Consider the following 20,405-nt stretch of genomic DNA (forward strand, 5'->3'; position numbering starts at 1 on the left):
AACTGGGGTTGGAGTAAAAACCTCCAGGAGGGTATCTCTCCAGGAACAGGGTCGGAGTGAACCTCCAGGAAGGTATCTCTCCAGGAACAGGGTCGGAGTGAACCTCCAGGAGGGTATCTCTCCAGGAACAGGGTCGGAGTGAACCTCCAGGAGGGTATCTCTCCAGGAACAGGGTCGGAGAGTCCTGGCCTAGGACAAGTGAAAAAGACGGGTGCATTCCTCCTGTTCAAAGGCCTTTGGAATGACACACACACACACACACACACACACACACACACCCCCCATTTCTGGGAGGATTAACCGCTATTGAACTCTCCTCTCCCGACGACACTGTGTGTAGGTGTGTGTGTTATTGAGAGTCAAATGGAATCCTCGAGGAGCAGGACTTATCTCAGCGACAGCGGAGAATAACCTTTCAGAATAAAAGAGGGATTAGTGAACCACTTCAGCGTCTCCAGTACTAACCCTTCCTCCTGAAAACCCACCACACACAGAGGCTGCGTCGTATATACCACCCTATTCATTTTATAGTGTATTGCTGTTTGTTTGTGGTGGGTTCTGGTCCAAATCAGTAAACTATATAGGGAGTAGGGTGGAATTAGGGACGCAGACAGAGCCTCTGGGGCCGGGGGCGTGGAGTGGGACGCAGGAGACAGTTTTAATCAAGGCCTTTATTTTTTTACACACACAGACACACACTTTAATCAAAGGCCACTTTTTAACCGGAATGTAGCTAAGGTAATCCTGTAGGCTGCAAGCGGTTAGTATTGTTCAACTGTGATTGGAGAAAATTTATCTCGACTGCCGCTTGTCTCGACGGTTTTCTTGCATATCGACATTACCTTCTACACCTGGTGCCTTGTAAAGTAGGTAGTCTATTCAAACTCCAGACTTTACAATGGATATGCCGTGGAGGACAATTCACACACAACATGGTCTTCTGCATTCATATTTCAGAGGCAAACAAACAATTGGCCTGTGTCCTGTATTATTGTTGAAGGCAATATATAAAAGTTATTGTAGAAGTAAATGTACTTGGATGAGTTTCTTTTAGTTTGACTGTAAAGTTTGAGTATAAAGGAGAGAAATAAGGCAGGAAATGAACCATGATTTGAAATGCAGGAGGGCTGGGTACCCCCATAAATTTAAATATCGATGTGCCCTCCAAAAAGTAGATTAGAAGATGTTGACGTTGGGAAACCCCAAGAGCCAATCTGTGCGTGCTCATTGGCACCCAAATTTCCTAGTGCACTACTTTTGACCACAGCCCTATGGGCCCTAGTCAGAAGTGTTACATTATATAGGGAATAGAATGCCACATCCAACCCTGACTTGAACCTCTCCTGGACCTGAGATGTCACCCACCTCCTTCATATTGCCGAGAGTGTTCTAAAACTGGCGGCTCGTTTCCTCCCACGCCAACCAATCAGAATCCGTATCTACGGCAGCGAGGGAAAAACTGTCTGCATCCTGACTCCCAAATGCCACCACAGGACCCATAGAGCACTATGTAGGGAATAGGGTGCCATTCCCTGTATAGTAGACAACTTTGGACCAGGACCCATAGAGCACTATGTAGGGAATAGGGTGCCATTTGGTACACGCCACTCTTCACAAATGTCTATTTGTATCCGTGGGGGCACAGGGGTTGAAACTTTACCCCGTCTGTCCCCCGTTGAGTACGTGACGATGACGGACGATGACATCTGTAGAACCGTACTTGTCAAGTTAACGGGGGGACGAGGGGGGGACGGACACGTCCACATACTATACTGTGACTTCCTCTGTGTCTCCAGATGCTGAGTTGAAATAACTGAACAGCTAGAGCTGGGCTGCATCCCAATACTCTACAGTAGGTAGATTCCTCAACTCGCCTCCTTTCACTACCATATGCTAACTCAATATACAATTTAGGACAGAGCCTTTGGTAATTGACCATACACATTTTTACTAATCAGTAGCAAAAACATACAAATGAATAGTTCCATGTGAAAGTGAATGACGACGGATATAAACTAGATACACTAGCACTACAAGGTTAAATACATGGTTCCCTTTGAGACAGATAATAACATGGTAGCATCTTCTTCACTGAAGGATGAGTCTTCCTCACTTAACAGATAGACAGAATTTGTCTGCAGATGATCAGATTGTTACGTCACGTTGCCGTGGTTACTGAGATGTTGAACACGTCCCTAGGTATGGTTTAGTTCTGGTAATCTATGCAGATGCCAGATGAACCCACATGATGATTTCGGTGTGTTTTTAGATCCATGATTTCCTCCAGAGACAGAGGTCATCTGACATGGAACAATACAAACAGAAACTTTGAGGAAGAAGCAGGTGAGCAGTGAGAAAGCTTGCATTGACCTTGTACCTGACCCTGTAAGAGAGAAACCCTTCCGGAGTCAAAAGGTCACACCATGTAAACAATGGACCTGCTTTGACCTGGCGACCCACCTTCTCACACAGTAGAGAGAGGTTTAGAAACTAATGATGGTGACCAGCGCCTGAAAATATATTTTTGGCATGCCAGCCAGTGTGACTCATGGATTTAAAAATTCACCAGTCACCCAGACTTTTTACCAGCATTTGTCTGGTGGCTAGTGTTCATTTGTCTGGTGGCTAGTGTTCATTTGTCTGGTGGCTAGTGTTCATTTGTCTGGTGGCTAGTGTTCATTTGTCTGGTGGCTAGTGTTCATTTTTTGTCCTGATGGTGACCGCAACATACGGACAATAGAATATATAAAAAACAAAAAACTCAAATTCTCAAAACAATTGTTGTTTAGTCAGTCCATAAAATAACACTGTAGACCAAAAATAATGACAAGAAAATCACAACAAAATAAAAAGGGTTTTCATGGCGTGATCTGACTTCATATAAAATACACTGTAACTGTCTGTATAGTACACTTGGTGTGAATCCCAAATGGCAGCCTATTTCCTTTATAGTGCACTACCTTTGACCGCTATTGGGGAGGGGAAGAATAGGGTACAATTTGGGACACTACCTTAGAAATGGCTTGACTAGGTACGCAAACTCCTCGCTCCTGTGAAAACGCTAGGCCACTAGCATTTCTTCTGCGCAACGACTCTGGCTCGGAGTACCCCGCCCCTGACGATTTTCCCGAACACAAACACATAAATGTACCGATTGGTCCCAGAAACCAATGGGTTGGGCCAGAGCCAAAGCACACGTGAGTAAAGAGGCGTTTAAAAAAAAATTGTCATTGGCTTTGATGCTGATTGGTTCGAAAGGATCCAATCGCTGATGACTTTTGTACAACACCCCCTCATTATGACGTCACCAGAAACAACTTCAACGTGTGCAGAGAACAGAGCAGTGGGAAGAATTCAGTTCCAGTCATCAGGCAAAAAAAGCCATCACTGAAGCCATCTGTTGCCTGCTTCAGCTGCAGGGGAAACATAAAAAAACGCTCAGAAAGAAATGAATTGCAAAGAACAGATTCTATGCATTCCTCTGTCATGCAGAATAAGGAATCATGTCAGCTCTATGCATTGCATTTCTATCTGAAATATTCACTGATGTTTTGGCCCATTGGGTCGTTACCACCACGGAGACACATATCCTCAGACAGACTGAAGACAAGGTGGACAGGCAGCATGTTGTACATGCATTTCTGTTCACGGACTCCCTGTCAGACCAAGGCTATGGGTCTGTGCAAGGTGAATTTCCACATTTTGTGAGTGTATGTGTGTCCATCCATCCGCTGTTCTTCTTGACAGGTCCTGGGGTTTCTACTGAGGCTGAGTCCTGGCGTTATAGGTGTTGTGTGTGTGTGTGTGTGTGTGTGTGTGTGTGTGTGTGTTGTCTCCATCTCAGTTGTTCTTCTTGACAGGTCCTGGGAGGTTTCTCCTGAGGCTGAGTCCTGGCTTGCCGTTGACCCCTGACCCCTGGCTGACCCCAGGCTGCTGCAGGACCTTGTCCAGGGTGGTCTTCTTAATGGCTGCCGGGGAGATGCGCTCCTGGTCCGCTAGGAACTGCAGCTCTCTGAGGAGGAGGGGAGGAGGTAAGTCAGCATGTCTGTGTGTGTCTGGTTTCAGGTGTGTGTGTCCCCCCCCTCACCGTGTCCTGATACAAGAAGCCTCCACGGCGTTGATGAGCAGACTGCGGAATCCGCCACTCTCCATCACGTGCAGGGCGTGGATGGTGGCTCCCCCAGGGGAACACACATTGTCCTTCAGCTGGCCAGGGTGCAGCTCAGAGTCCAACAACATCTTAGCTGCTCCCTGGGGGTGAAGGAGGAGAGAGAGACAGAGGGAGTCACCATCAGTCAACCATAAAACCAGCAAGGGCATCATATTGCCTCCTTTTAGATTGTAGAAATAAAATGGGAGGGGGGGTAGTAAGCAAAAACAGTTCAACGGTCTCATTATTTAGAATCTGGGGTTAGCCCGGGGTTCAGCGAGTGTTCACACATTGTAAAGTGGGCTAGCATCAACCTTAGCGCAGGCTAGCGTTACCTCAGCCTTCCCGGGACGAGCCCCAGAAACACGGTGCATAAATTGCCGGTGAGTGTGAATCAGGGTCAAGAACATCGCCTAGAATGCTCACTGTCCAATCACAATCACTTAATGTACATATGCTTGTGATGCCTGTAATGCGTTCTGCACGTTACCTTGAGAACTATTTCATCCTTCCATCTGACGACAAAACACTTTCATCCGTGCAAAAACATTGGTTGCTATGCCTAACAGAAGTGGTTGCTATGTAGCAGGCTGGCTAACGTCTTCTTACTCAGCCAACTAAAGCTAAAAACTCTACAGCTGGAAGGGCAGCAAACGCTCCATTTTCGTTTATTTCATAGATTCTCTAGTGACATTTACTGTAATTGGATATATCCATGATAATATTATTATTGTTGCAGGATTTTCGCCGGGATGAGAAAAGTTGCGGTATCGTTCGTGCACAGCATTCTAATGACAGGGGTGAGTTAGAATTTCAAAAGTGAAAAATTATTTTAGTTCAGGCAGGCAGACAGCAAGGTTCATACAAACTAGTAGTGCTGGAAATCAAATGCTAGTCTAGAAGCAATGTGAAATAATGTGTTAATAAACGTCGTATTGCTCATAACATTGGTCGCATGTCAGAGATGTTGGTTGCATGTTGCGTTTGTCCGTTAGCTAAGGTCTAAGGAATACAAGTGACTCCTTAGCCCAGGACTAAAACTTAGTCCAGGGTTAGCAAATGTTTGTGTGAACTCAGGCTAAGCTATCCCAGGACCAGTCTAGCCTGGGACTAAGAACAATGCAGTGTGAAAATGTGTTAAATGTGTTCTATACAGGCAACAGAAATTCCAACGTAAAAAAATATCATGTTGAATTCAGAAAAACGGTCCTTCATTCTACTACTGTTACTCTGGTCTGTCTGGTGTAATGATGGTTACTGTTAGTACAGTACTGACCAGTTAGGCCTGAGCTGTAATGATATGTTACAGTGTGATGATATGTTACAGTGTGATACTATGATGTTACTGACCAGTAGTGCCTGAGCTGTAATGATATGTTACAGTGTAATGATATGTTACAGTGTGATGATATGTTACAGTGTGATGATATGTTACAGTGTGATGATATGTTACAGTGTGATGATATGTTACAGTGTGATGATATGTTGTTACTGACCAGTAGTGCCTGAGCTGTAATGATATGTTACAGTGTGATGATATGTTACAGTGTAATGATATGTTACAGTGTAATGATATGTTACAGTGTGATACTATGATGTTACTGACCAGTAGTGCCTGAGCTCCCAGTCTGACCGCTAGTCTCCTGGGTAGACCCATCTTCACCCCTCCATCGGCTAGGGCATCCAGAGCTGTAAACGCCTGTCATAACACACACAACCACTTCTTTATTTAGGCCAGAAGTCACTCAGTAAGGTAAACACATTGTGAGTGGGTGCTTAGCAGTGTGTAATGTGTATGGAGGAAGGTCAACAGTGACTCACATAGGCATGGCCAGGCCCCTCTACCCCCCCTCTATGATAGGTCAGTGACTCACGTAGGCGGGGCCACTGCCACTGAGGCCGGTGACGGCATCGATAAGGTCCTCCTCCACCTCTGTACAGAACCCAACACTGGCCATCAGCTGTTCCAACAACTTGCCATCCTCCACCTGCCAGACAGGTGGGAGAAGAGATGGGTGGGGGGGAGAGAGAGAGAGAGAGATGGGGAGAGAAAGAGAACGGTATTAAGGTAAAAAAGATGGAGATTTTACCCTTATTTACTACACACTGTAGAAAAACTTTTTTGCAACGGAAACGGGTTCACCCGGTTTTCTTCTGTTTGGTGCCTAATGAATGTGTGTGTACCTCAGCTGGTGCCTAGTGAATGTGTGTGTACCTCAGCTGGTGCCTAGTGTGTGTGTGTGTGTGTGTGTGTGTGTGTGTGTGTGTACCTCAGCATGTGTTCCTGTAGCGTAGACTGTAGCTCCCTCTCTCACCACGACGGGGGTGTTGGTCATACACCTCATTACCTTAGGGAACGGACGGTACTGAAGCAGCTTCTGGGGGGGGGGAGAGAGCGAGAGATGGGTTAGTGAAGGGGAGAGAGGTAAAGAGATAGAAACACTTGTAAGATTTGTCAAGATCAATTATTTGACAAGAGAACATGTGTGAGTGGATGGATGGGGGGGGTCAGACTGAGGATGATAACGTTGGTTAGAGGAGGTACATGAAGGAGCCTTCGACTAAACGGAGGAGGTACATGAAGGAGCCTTCTACTAAGCGGAGGAGGTACATGAAGGAGCCTTCTACTAAACGGAGGAGGTACATGAAGGAGCCTTCTACTAAACGGAGGAGGTACATGAAGGAGCCTTCTACTAAACGGAGGAGGTACATTTGGAAGACTTCTAAATGGAGGAAACGGGGATCTATTATGTAAATAACAACAAAAGGTGATGAGGACAGTGTCATGAAAGGAGATTATAGGAGGAATTCTTGGGTCCTGGTAGCAGTGGTGTTTAAAAGAGACACCTGGTCCATTGACCATTCTTTAGGTTCTTCAATATTGGGCCAGTTACTGAATGGTTGCTAGTTCAAATCCCAGAGCCAATGATTAACAACAACAACTCGGTCCATGTGCCCTTGAGCAAGGCACTTAATCCTAATTTTCTCTACTATGGCTGACCCTGTAAAACATAACATTTCACTGTACCTATGTGACCATAAAACATTTTATTATGTTTTTCTCTGACATTGAGGACAGAACTAAATAGGCACTACCTAATAACTCTTTTTCAATTGATCCATTGACTCTACCAGACCGGTCCAGGACAGGTTCTGACCTTCTCTATAGAGCTGATGGTGACTCCTGCAGCACAGGACACTATAAGGTGTCTGTCCTCTATGTCTGGTCCAATCTCATCCAGCACAAAGGGGATGATGTGGGGTTTGACTGCCAGGAACAGGACATCACTCTTGTTCACCACCTCCTTGTTACTGGTGGTGAGGATAGCACCCATTTTCTAGAGCAGGAGGGAGGAAGAGACAGAAAGATGGGAAGACAGAGGAAGATGCAGGTTAAGAGTGAAGATGCAAGGCCTTCTAGGATGTGTACCCCCACACACACACAATGCAGAGCCCTCATACAATCGTTGAAGCATTACCTACCTATACACTCAGACACAGACAGACACCCTCCAGGCCACGCAAACACACCCCACCCCCTCCAGGCCACGCAAACACACCCCACCCCCCTCCAGGCCACGCAAACACACCCACCCCCTCCAGGCCACGCAAACACACCCACCCCCTCCAGGCCACGCAAACACACCCACCCCTCCAGGCCACGCAAACACCCCCACCCCACCCCCTCCAGGCCACGCAAACACACCCACCCCCTCCAGGCCACGCAAACACACCCACCCCCTCCAGGCCACGCAAACACCCCCACCCCCCTCCAGGCCACGCAAACACCCCCACCCCTCCAGGCCACGCAACACCCCCCCCCTCCAGGCCACGCAAACACACCCACCCCCTCCAGGCCACGCAAACACACCCACCCCCTCCAGGCCACGCAAATACACCCACCCCCTCCAGGCCACGCAAACACACCCACCCCCTCCAGGCCACGCAAACACACCCATACTAGAGGTCGACCGATTAATCGGCATGGCCGATGACATAACATTGAAGGTTGTGCAATGTAACAGCAATATTTAGACTTAGGGTTGACACCCTAAGTCCGTATTTTTCCGTATTTGACCATATTAATGACCAAAGGCTGTGTGTTTATTAGAATTAAGTCCATGATTTGATAGAGCAGTCTGCTTGAGCGGTGGTAGGCAGCAGCAGGCTCGTAAGCATTCATTCAAACAGCACTTTACTGCGTTTTCCAGCAGCTTTTAGCAATGCTTGATGCACAGCGCTGTTTATGACTTCAAGCCTATCAATTCCCGAGATTAGCCTGGCAATACTAAAGTGCCTATAAGAACATCCAAAAGTCAAAGGTATATCAAATACAAATGGTAGAGAGAAATAGTCGACTCGTCATAATTCCTATAATAACTACAACCTAAAACGTCTTAGGGGTAGGGGGCAGTATTTTCACGTCCGGATGAAAAGCGTGCCCAGAGTAAACTGCCTGCTACTCAGGCCCAGAAGCTAGGATATGCATATTATCAGTAGATGTGGATAGAAAACACTCTGAAGTTTCTAAAACTGTTTGAATGATGTCTGTGAGTATAACATAACTCATATGGCAGGCGAAAACCTGAGAAAAATCCAACCAGGAAGTGGGAAATCTGAGGTTTGTAGTTTTTCAAGTGATTGCCTATCCAATATACAGTGTCTGTGGGGTCATATTGCACTTAGAACCTTGTTTCATGCTTCTACTGTGAATGGGGAGAGAATAAGAGCTATTGGAATCAGGTGTCTGGAAAAATGCCATGAGCTCAGTCATGCACGCGGCCGTGAGAGCGAGCTGAGTTCCTTTTCATTTCTGAAGACAAAGGAATTGTCCGGTTGGAATATTATTAAAGATTTATGATAAAAACATCCTAAAGATTGATTCTATACATCGTTTGACATGTTTCTACAAACTGTAATGCAACTTTTTTGACTTTTCATCTGGCGTGCATGCGCCTACTGCATTTGGAATAGTGAACTGAAGGCGAACAAAAAGGAGGTATTTGGACATAAATATGGACTTTATCGAAACAAAACAAACATTTATTGTGGAACTGGGATTCCTGGGAGTGCATTCCGATGAAGATCAAAAGGTAAGTGAATATTTATAATGCTATTTCTGACTTTTGTTGACTCCACAACATGTCGGGTATCTGTATGGCTTGTTTTGGTGACTGAGCGCTCAGATTATTGCAAAGTGTACTTTCGCCATAAAGCTTTTTTGAAATCTGACACAGCGGTTGCATTAAGGAGAAGTTTCTTTAATTCTATGCATAACAGTTGTATATTTTATCAACGTTTATGATGAGTATTTCTGTAAATTGATGTGCTCATTCACTGGAAGTTTTGGAGGCAAAACATTTCTGAACATTACATGCCAAATATGAACTTTATCGAGCAAAACATACATAAATATGAACTTTATCGAGCAAAACATACATGTATTGTGTAACATGAAATCCTATGAGTGCCATCTGATGAAGATCAAAGGTTAGTGATTCATTTTAGCTGCATTTCTGGTTTTTGTGACGGCTCTCCTTGCTTGGAAAATGGCTGTGTGGTTTTTCTTGTCTAGGTGCTGTCCTAACATAATCTAATGGTATGCTTTCGCCATAAAGCCTTTTTGAAATCGGACAATGTGGTTGGATTAACAAGAAGTTTCTTTAAAATGGTGTATAATACTTGTATGTGTGAGAAATTTGAATTATGAGATTTTTGTTGTTTTGAATTTGGTGCTCTGCTATTTCACTGGCTGTTGGCGATCCCACATACCCCAGAGAGGTTAACAGGGAATAATGAAGAACTGGGAATATTGAACCACCAGCTTTCATATGTTCTCATGTTCTGAGCAAGGAACTTAAACGTTAGCTTTTTTACATGGCACATATTGCACTTTTACTTTCTTCTCCGACACTGTGTTTTTGCATTATTTAAACCAAATTGAACATGTTTCATTATTTATTTGAGACTAAATAGATTTTAGTTATGTATTATATTAAGTTAAAATAAAAGGGTTCATTGTTCATTCAGTATTGTTGTAATTGCCATTATTACAGACACACATACAGTGCCTTGTGAAAGTATTCGGCCCCCTTGAACTTTTCGACCTTTTGCCACATTTCAGGCTTCAAAACATAAAGATATAAAACTGTAATTTTTTGTGAAGAATCAACAACAAGTGGGACACAATCATGAAGTGGAACGAAATTTATTGGATATTTCAAACTTTTTTAACAAATAAAAAACGGAAAAATTGGGCGTGCAAAATTATTCAGCCCCTTTACTTTCAGTGCAGCAAACTCTCTCCAGAAGTTCAGTGAGGATCTCTGAATGATCCAATGTTGACCTAAATGACTAATGATGATAAATAGAATCCACCTGTGTGTAATCAAGTCTCTGTATAAATGCACCTGCTCTGTGATAGTCTCAGAGGTCCGTTTAAAGCGCAGAGAGCATCATGAAGAACAAGGAACACACCAGGCAGGTCCGAGATACTGTTGTGGAGAAGTTTAAAGCCGGATTTGGATACAAAAAGATTTCCCAAGCTTTAAACATCCCAAGGAGCACTGTGCAAGCGATAATATTGAAATGGAAGGAGTATCAGACCACTGCAAATCTACGAAGACCCGGCCGTCCCTCTAAACTTTCAGCTCATACAAGGAGAAGACTGATCAGAGATGCAGCCAAGAGGCCCATGATCACTCTGGATGAACTGCAGAGATCTACAGCTGAGGTGGGAGACTCTGTCCATAGGACAACAATCAGTCGTATACTGCACAAATCTGGCCTTTATGGAAGAGTGGCAAGAAGAAAGCCATTTCATAAAGATATCCATAAAGTGTCGTTTAAAGTTTGCCACTAGCCACCTGGGAGACACACCAAACATGTGGAAGAAGGTGCTCTGGTCAGATGAAACCAAAATCGAACTTTTTGGCAACAATGCAAAACGTTATGTTTGGCGTAAAAGCAACACAGCTCATCACCCTGAACACACCATCCCCACTGTCAAACATGGTGGTGGCAGCATCATGGTTTGGGCCTGCTTTTCTTCAGCAGGGGCAGGGAAGATGGTTAAAATTGATGGGAAGATGGATGGAGCCAAATACAGGACCATTCTGGAAGAAAACCTGATGGAGTCTGCAAAAGACCTGAGACTGGGACGGAGATTTGTCTTCCAACAAGACAATGATCCAAAACATAAAGCAAAATCTACAATGGAATGGTTCACAAATAAACATATCCAGGTGTTAGAATGGCCAAGTCAAAGTCCAGACCTGAATCCAATCGAGAATCTGTGGAAAGAACTGAAAACTGCTGTTCACAAACGCTCGACATCCAACCTCACTGAGCTCGAGCTGTTTTGCAAGGAGGAATGGGCAAAAATTTCAGTCTCTCGATGTGCAAAACTGATAGAGACATACCCCAAGCGACTTACAGCTGTAATCGCAGCAAAAGGTGGCGCTACAAAGTATTAACTTAAGGGGGCTGAATAATTTTGCACGGCCAATTTTCCAGTTTTTTATTTGTTAAAAAAGTTTGAAATATCCAGTAAATTTCGTTCCACTTCATGATTGTGTCACTTGTTGTTGATTCTTCACAAAAAATTACAGTTTTATATCTTTATGTTTGAAGCCTGAAATGTGGCAAAAGGTCGAAAAGTTCAAGGGGGCCAAATACTTTCGCAAGGCACTGTATATACACATACATACATACACATATCTATCTATACATACATATCTATATATAAAAAATTATAATAAATAAAAAATATATATATATAAAAAATAAAAATAAATCGGCAGGTTAATCGGTATGGCCTTTTTTGGTCGTCCAATAATCGGTATCGGCGGTGAAAAATCATAATCGGTCAACCTCTAATCCACACCCTCCAGGACATGTAAACACATCCACACCTTCCAGGCAAGGCAATTTAAACAACGCACATACACACACACACACACACACTCAACACACACTTCCTCGCATCCTCAGACAGACAAAACAGGTCAGCCTGTACAGGCCTGTCCCTCTCTCGCACACAAACACACACAGAACAAACACACATCCCTGCCTCTTACCCTCAGGCCAGCAACAGTAGGCAGATCAGTGTCTGGAGAACTGGCTATGATTCTCTGAGTAGCTATTACACCTGGGGGAGAGAGAGAGGATGGGGGACAGAAAGGGTTAAAGAGAGAAAGAGAGAGGATGGATGGGGACAGAAAGAGTTAAAGAGAGAGATGAGGTCAATGCACAACACAGATTTGAGTCACTGGAACTGCAACTGATAACAGCTACCGTTTGTTGACATTTCAGGGCCCAGTCTTGTGTACACGAGCTGCCAGAGTGACCTGCCCTGGCCAGACAGATTTTAAAAAATGGGTCACGGCCCTGTCGGTCATCATAACCGGTTGGCGGTTTCTTACCCGCAGCTGTGAACCCTTTCACCAGTGCGTGAGCCAGCTGGCCCGCTCCGATGAATCCTACACTCATCTTTCTGGTGAAGTGGCTTGCCCTGCAAAGCCCAGATCTTACAGTTAGCACAAAAACATGAAATATTACAGTTAGCACAAAAACATGAAATATTACAGTCAGCACAAAGGCACAATAACTTTAACTAAACAGTTACACGCACAAAAAGCTTAGGTGTGACATACCAAGAAGCCGATTAAACCGCATGATCATTACACAGGTGCACCTTGTGCTGGGAACAAAAGGCCACTCTAAAAATGTGCCGTTTTGTCACACCACAATGCCACAGATCTCAAGTTGAGGGAGCGTGCAATAGGCATGCTAAATAAAGGAATGTCCACCAGAGCTGTTGCCAGATAATTGAATGTTTATTTCTCTACCATAAGCCATCCGTCATTTTAGAGAATTTGGCAGTATGTCCAACCAGCCTCACAACCGCAGACTACATGTATGGAGTCATGTGTGCGAGCGGTTTGCTGATGTCAACGTTGTAAACAGAGTGCCCCATGGTGGCGGTGGGGTTATAGTATGGGCCCAGCATAAACTATGGACAACAAACACAATTGCATTTTATCGATGGCAATTTGAATGCAACGAAATACCGTGACGAGATCCTGAGGCCCATTTCTTTTAAGGCATCTGTGACCAACAGATGCATATCTGCATTCCCAGTCATCTGAAATCCATAGATTCTGGCCTAATTCATTTATTTCAATTGACTGATTTCCTCATTAACTGTAAAATTGTTGTATGTTGCGTTTATATTTTTGTTCAGTATACTTCCGTTGGGAATATTTAGCGTAACGTTTAGTTAGGTAGGTTAACAGTAGGCAGCTTGCATGATCTCGTTTGAGGTTCAAGCCATCAATCAGTACATTGTGATGCATAACTAGCCAGCTATAACCTGATAATTTTACACTTACTGTAGCTGTTTAGCAATTTGTATTCGTTCTTGCAGCAGCAAATATAGCTAGCAGGACTTGTAACATTAGCAAAGGCTATTTACAGTAACTTAGTGGTGCAGTAACGTTACTATTTTGGTCCTTGATGCTTTCCCACTAGCTAGCTTGTCTGACTGATCAATAATTGAACTAATGAACAACAGAACATACATTGCTTAAATTGTTATTTTCAAAATAGGTAATCTTACCTTCTGTACGATTTTCAAACCCTTTGGCCGCTGGACAGACACACCGGTGCAGTTACCGTTATTTCACCGGTTTTGGAATGAAACAAAACACCACTTCGTTGTCAACGTGGCTTTCAAACTCTATGTGTTCCGGGTAGACGTCATGACGCGCATGAGAATGGACCAATGAATGGAGACTCATTACCAATCCGCGTAAAGATTAGACTCGTTGATTCACTTATGGGCGGGGTTTGTGGTCTCCCGTGGCCAGTTGCATCATTTTCCATAGTAATAAGTGGAGCCAAAATATAGGTCAAGTTCAAGGCCATATGCACATTGTAGAAGTTGGTTATGTTTATTTTGTGTCAATATGTCAACCACTTGACTTCCAGTGCCACCATATATAACCAATAGAAAGTGTGGGACTGAATGAAATCAGTTGAAAGAGCTGTTGAGTAGAAGAGGGCTATGAGTGCACTGTGAATGTGTTATAAATTAATAAAGTAGGTTATAGTAAAGTTGTTCAATGAGTTGGGCCCACCTCTCTTCTTTTCTTCTTAATCTGCATTCATCTCAAAACATGGATAGTCGGTGAAAACAATATGGCGGATGGGGAAAGAAAGCTTTGTTAGACTACTGAGACACACTCATAGACGGAAGCTACATCTGTAGGACCATACGTAGCGACACAAAAAGGAACTAGCACATTCCGTGCATAACAGACTCCCCAACCCAACCCTGTCACCTGAGCTTCCCCCCAGCAACCTCTCCCCTCTTCCCCTCAACCCAGGTCAACAGCTTGATGATGCCCCCCCTTCCCCGTCTCTTCCATACTGCATCCATTCAGACCATGTGTGGGTCTAGACTAGCCTTCCATTCTCTATTCAGCTATTACATTCCACTCCTTGTACCACTGGAGTGGCAATGAGATTAATGTTAGCTACAAAGACTGGTACCCAGACTAGAGCTAGACTCCTGACGGAGCGGATTATCCAGGAATCTAAGAGATGCAGAATTCCCTGCCTGCCAGACATTCTCGGAATGCTGGACACTCCGAAGTTCCATGAAGGTGACTTAGTTCACCGGAATCATAGGACAGGAAAGTCTCAAAAAGCCTCAAAAAGCCAAATATTACCAATCGAATTAACATAATATATTTCCTTTTTTTTCTGTCTGATCTGCTCTGCTCTGCTCCCCAGATAACTCATCTGGCATTAATATGAGAAGACACAGACATATCTGTCTATCGTCAGAGTCAGCTCCGTTTCATTTCAAGTCTTTTGCGTTTGATTTAAAAAAATAAAAATAATCGGTGACAATGTTTTTTTTACGACTAAAACTTCTGTCTGAGGGGCCTCACTAGGAGCTTCACTAGGGGCCTCACTAGGGGCCTCACTAGGAGCTTCACTAGGGACCTCACTAGGAGCTTCACTAGAGGCCTCACTAGGGGCCTTTCTAGGATCTTCACATGGGCTTCACTAGGGGCCTCACTAGGGCTTCCCTAGGGCTTCACTAGGGGCCTCACTAGGGGCCTCACTAGGGACCTCACTAGGGGACTCACTAGGGGCCTCACTAGGGCTTCACTAGGGGCTTCACTAGGGACTCACTAGGGGCCTTACTAGGAGATTCACTAGGGGCCTCACTAGGGGCCTTACTAGGAGATTCACTAGGGACCTCACCAGGGCTTCACTCGGAGCTTCACTGGGGCTTCACTAGGAGCCTCACTAGGGCTTCCCTATGGTTTCACTAGGGGCCTCACTAGGGGCCTCACTAGGGGCTTCACTAGGGGCCTCACTAGGGGCCTTACTAGGAGGTTCACTAGGGACCTCACTAGGGCTTCACTAGGGCTTCACTAGGGGCCTTACTAGGGGACTCACTAGGGGCCTCACTAAGGGACTCACTAGAAGACTCACTAGGGGCCTCACTAGGGGACTCACTAGGGGACTCACTAGGGGCCTCACTAGGGGACTCACTAGGGGCCTCACTAAGGGCCTCACTAGGGGCCTCACTAGGGGACTTACTAGGGGACTCACTAGGGGCCTCACTAGGGGCACTCACTAAGGGACTCACTAGGGGCCTCACTAGGGGACTCACTAGGGGACTCACTAGGGGCCTCACTAAGGGACTCACTAGAAGACTCACTAGGGGCCTCACTAAGGGACTCACTAGGGGACTCACTTGGTCTCGTGTAGCTCAGTTGGTAGAGCATGGTGTTTGCAACGCCAGGGTTGTGGGTTCGATTCCCACGTGGGACCAGTACGGAAAAAATGTATGAAATGTAAGCATTCACTACTGTAAGTCGCTCTGGATAAGAGCGTCTGCTAAATGACTAAAATGTAAAAAATGGGACTTACTATGGGCTTCACTAGGGGCCTCACTAGGGGACTCACTAGGGGCCTCACTATGGGCTTCACTAGGGGCCTCACTAGGGGACTCACTAGGGGACTTACTATGGGCTTCACTAGGGGCCCTATACATGTATATGGGAAGCATCCCAAATGCCACCCTACTATTCCCTCCCTATGTAGGGCGCTTCTTTTGATCAGGATAGGGAGCCATTTGGGACGTAGCCATGTCTTCATACAGCAATCTGTTTCTTATCAGAACATGCTCTCTGCTATTAAATCAATTTAAATACAAATTCAGTGATCAAACTATACAAAAGGTTCATAACACTTAGTTTTGTAAGACCTAACTAGACACAGAGGGGATTGTATTTAAATCAAAAGTTGAGGTCAAATCTAAGTTTTCCTAATTGATTTGAACAGAATTGCAAATCAAGAACCACACAGCCACCATTCGATAGTGAGCCAGTAGAATATTAAAAGGGATTTGTGATTGGTCGGCTTTGAAGTTTTCCCTTCCTGGTTCCCTGGGTACTTGCTGTCTTTCTGGGTAATTTGACGAAGACCCTTAAAATTAGACATAGGCTCAACCACTGTCTGTCCCCACTTTAATGAGTGCTATGTCCCCTGTCTGTCTGAATACATTCATTAACGGTATTCTGTCTTTCTTGTGTTCATTCTAAAATGACTCCAAAGTCCCTTGTAGATAAAAACTGTGCTTCCATTGTTCCTAGTCCAGTGTGTTTGGGGCTCCAGATACCTGCAGGTAGAACCACATTCTGTTTTGCACTGTGCTGAACTATGGAGCAGACCTGGGTTCAATTAGTATTTTAAATCTTTGCTCTAGCCTGCCGGGAGTGCCAGATAGGTGGGGTTTACAGTGTTGTAAACTATTCTATTTGTCCATTAAGCCAGGCAAGCTCAATCAAGCACAGATCAAGTATTTGAAAGGATTTCAAATAGTATTTGAACCCAGGCTTCGGAAAGGGTGAGAAAAGAAGAATGCCTTGCAGTGGAATACCGTTCATACCAGCAGAAGCTATATATACACATCAGAATGCACGGCTAAGGGGGGTTCCGTTCCAACTACGCCAGCTGTTACCCTCTCTGTCAGATGGAAAAGGATAAGAATGACATCAGCTATACCCTAGGTACAGTGAGGGAAAAAAGTATTTGATCCCCTGCTGATTTTGTACGTTTGCCCACTGACAAAAAAAAAGATCAGTCTATAATTTTAATGGTAGGTTTATTTGAACAGTGAGAGACAGAACAACAACAAAAAAATCCAGAAAAACGCATGTCAAAAATGTTATAAAATGATTTGCATTTTAATGAGGGAAATAAGTATTTGACCCCTCTGCAAAACATGACTTAGTACTTCAGACGGGCATGTATATGCATGTGAAGGATTGAAATCCTGCAGCGCAAGAAAGCTCAAGAAAGCACATATACATGCCCGTCTGAAGTTTGTCAATGAACATCTGAATGATTCAGAGGACAACTGGGTGAAAGTGTTGTGGTCAGATGAGACCAAAATGGAGCTCTTTGGCATCAACTCAACTCGCTGTGTTTGGAGGAGGAATGCTGCCTATGACCCCAAGAACACCATCCCCACCGTCAAACATGGAGGTGGAAACATTATGCTTTGGGGGTGTTTTTCTGCTAAGGGGACAGGACAACTTCACCGCATCAAAGGGACGATGGACGGGGCCATGTACCGTCAAATCTTGGGTGAGAACTTCCTTCCCTCAGCCAATGGGTCTTGGATGGGTATTCCAGCATGACAATGACCCAAAACACATGGCCAAGGCAACAAAGGAGTGGCTCAAGAAGAAGCACATTAAGGTCTTGGAGTGACCTAGCCAGTCTCCAGACCTTAATCCCATAGAAAATCTGTGGAGGGAGCTGAAGGTTCGAGTTGCCAAACGTCAGCCTCGAAACCTTAATGACTTGGAGAAGATCTGCAAAGAGGAGTGTGACAAAATCCCTCCTGAGATGTGTGCAAACCTGGTGGCCAACTACAAGAAACGTCTGACCTCTGTGATTGCCAACATGGGTTTTGCCACCAAGTACTAAGTCATGTTTTGCAGAGGGGTCAAATACTTATTTCCCTCATTAAAATGCAAATCATTTTATAACATTTTTGACATGCGTTTTTCTGGATTTTTGTTGTTGTTATTCTGTCTCTCACTGTTCAAATAAACCTACCATTAAAATTATAGACTGATCCTTTCTTTGTCAGTGGGAAAACGTACAAAATCAGCAGGGGATAAAATACTTTTTCCCCCCACTGTAGAGGTTCCCCTTAGGTACAGTGACTATATGAATCAAGCATCTCAGAGTAGGAGTGCTGATCTAGGATCAGTTTAGACTTTTAGATCACTATAATTTTGTTTATATGGACAGGGGGACTTGATCCTAGATCAGCACTCAATGCCCATTACCAAATCTACCCCTTGGCACTAGGATGGGGTCTGAAACCTGTGGCCCAGGGCCATTTTCGTCCCGTCACCTGATTTATTGCGGTCCCACTGGTGGTGTCAAAACTAGCCTGTCTCTCTCTCAGAGTATTTGAATATATTTGATATAAATATTTTAGGGAGCCAAGAAGAGATTGTAGCTGGCAGAAAGAACATCTGTGGCAAAATTAATGGTTCAAAATCACTCAATGTGATCTCTCAAACACTCAAACATAGTTGTTTTTTCCTTCCACCTAATCTTGAAAAGTGTCTGAATGAAAAACATATTGATTTGTGCCTTCCATCCCCCCCCCTCTCTCTCTGTGCTCTCTCTCTCTCTTTCTCTCTTCCCCTGCTCTCTCTCTCTCCTCTCACAAGTCAATTTAACACTGACTGCCTTGGCACTATCTATTCCCCTGTGTGAGTACTGAGGCGTGACAACACTCATTCGCTCTTTTTCTGAAAAAGAAATCCCCAGAGGTTTATTAAAAATACCACAGACTGCCTGAATCAGTTTTGGTTTGCAGAGAGGAGAGGGGGCATCTAGGCGAGGTGTGGACCACACACACACACACACACACACACACACACACACACACACACACACACACACACACACACACACACACACACACACACACACACACACACACACACTGCTTGTCGGGTGTAGAGATACGCATAGCTAATAACACAGGCAGACAAGTTCTCTCCAGGGCGCTCATCTGTCTCTCTCTCTCAGACAGAGGAGCGCAGAATGAGAGAGAGAGAGAGAGATGGAGGGAGGAGAGGGGGAGAAGAGGGCAGGAGGGAGCGCAGAATGGAGAGAGAGTTGAAGGAGGGAGGAGAGTGGGAAGAAGAGGGCAGGAGGGAGCACAGAATGGAGAGAGAGATGAAGGAGGGAGGAGAGTGGAAGAAGAGGGCAGGAGGGAGCGCAGAATGGAGAGAGAGAGAGATGGAGGGAGGAGAAGGGGAGAAGAGGGCAGGAGGGAGCGCAGAATGGAGAGTGAGAGAGATGAAGGAGGGAGGAGAGTGGGAGAAGAGGGCAGGAGGGAGCACAGAATGGAGAGAGAGATGAAGGAGGGAGGAGAGTGGGAGAAGAAGGCAGGAGGGAGCGCAGAATGGAGAGAGAGATGAAGGAGGGAGGAGAGGGGGAGAAGAGGGCAGGAGGGAGCGCAGAATGGAGAGAGAGAGAATGAAGGAGGGAGGAGAGTGGGAGAAGAGGGCAGGAGGGAGCACAGAATGGAGAGAGAGATGAAGGAGGGAGGAGAGGGGGAGAAGAGGGCAGGAGGGAGCGCAGAATGGAGAGAGAGATGAAGGAGGGAGGAGAGGGGAGAAGAGGGCAGGAGGGAGCGCAGAATGGAGAGAGAGATGAAGGAGGGAGGAGAGGGGGAGAAGAGGGCAGGAGGGAGCACAGAATGGAGAGAGAGATGAAGGAGGGAGGAGAGTGGGAGAAGAGGGCAGGAGGGAGCACAGAATGCAGAGAGAGAGAGATGGAGGAGGGAGGAGAGGGGGAGAAGAGGGCAGGAGGGAGCACAGAATGGAGAGAGAGAGAGAGATGGAGGGAGGAGAGGGGGAGAAGAGGGCAGGAGGGAGCGCAGAATGGAGAGAGAGAGATGAAGGAGGGAGGAGACTGGGAGAAGAGGGCAGGAGGGAGCGCAGAATGGAGAGAGAGAGATGAAGGAGGGAGGAGACTGGGAGAAGAGGGCAGGAGGGAGCGCAGAATGGAGAGAGAGATGAAGGAGGGAGGAGAGTGGGAGAAGAGGGCAGGAGGGAGCACAGAATGGAGAGAGAGAAGATGGAGGAGGGAGGAGAGGGGGAGGGGAAGAGGGCAGGAGGAAGCACAGAATGGA

The 20,405-nt window shown here is 45.4% G+C and overlaps 2 protein-coding genes across 2 annotated transcripts; both read right to left on the reverse strand.

The window, feature by feature from the left end:
* Positions 1-656: 656 nt before the first annotated feature.
* On the reverse strand, positions 657-13,895 carry LOC106564349 (pyrroline-5-carboxylate reductase 1, mitochondrial). The gene is made up of 9 exons (XM_014130405.2): positions 13,770-13,895; positions 12,574-12,662; positions 12,229-12,299; positions 7,309-7,488; positions 6,421-6,528; positions 6,025-6,138; positions 5,757-5,849; positions 4,088-4,251; positions 657-4,012 (listed from the first exon to the last, which is right to left on the reverse strand). Exons 2-9 carry the CDS (start codon positions 12,638-12,640, stop codon positions 3,841-3,843), a joined length of 969 nt encoding a protein of 322 aa, XP_013985880.2. The 5' UTR covers positions 12,641-12,662; positions 13,770-13,895; the 3' UTR covers positions 657-3,840.
* A 152-nt stretch (positions 13,896-14,047) lies between these two features.
* Positions 14,048-16,412, reverse strand: LOC123725431 (skin secretory protein xP2-like). Its single transcript, XM_045690878.1, is given in 5 exon segments — positions 14,048-15,316; positions 15,363-15,422; positions 15,503-15,550; positions 15,597-15,801; positions 16,099-16,412. Coding segments are annotated over 5 exon segments (753 nt in total). The 5' UTR covers positions 16,242-16,412; the 3' UTR covers positions 14,048-15,019.
* Between the last annotated feature and the right edge of the window lie 3,993 nt (positions 16,413-20,405).

Source organism: Salmo salar, chromosome ssa12, assembly GCF_905237065.1.
Source record: "Salmo salar chromosome ssa12, Ssal_v3.1, whole genome shotgun sequence".
Classification (NCBI taxonomy): domain Eukaryota; kingdom Metazoa; phylum Chordata; class Actinopteri; order Salmoniformes; family Salmonidae; genus Salmo; species Salmo salar.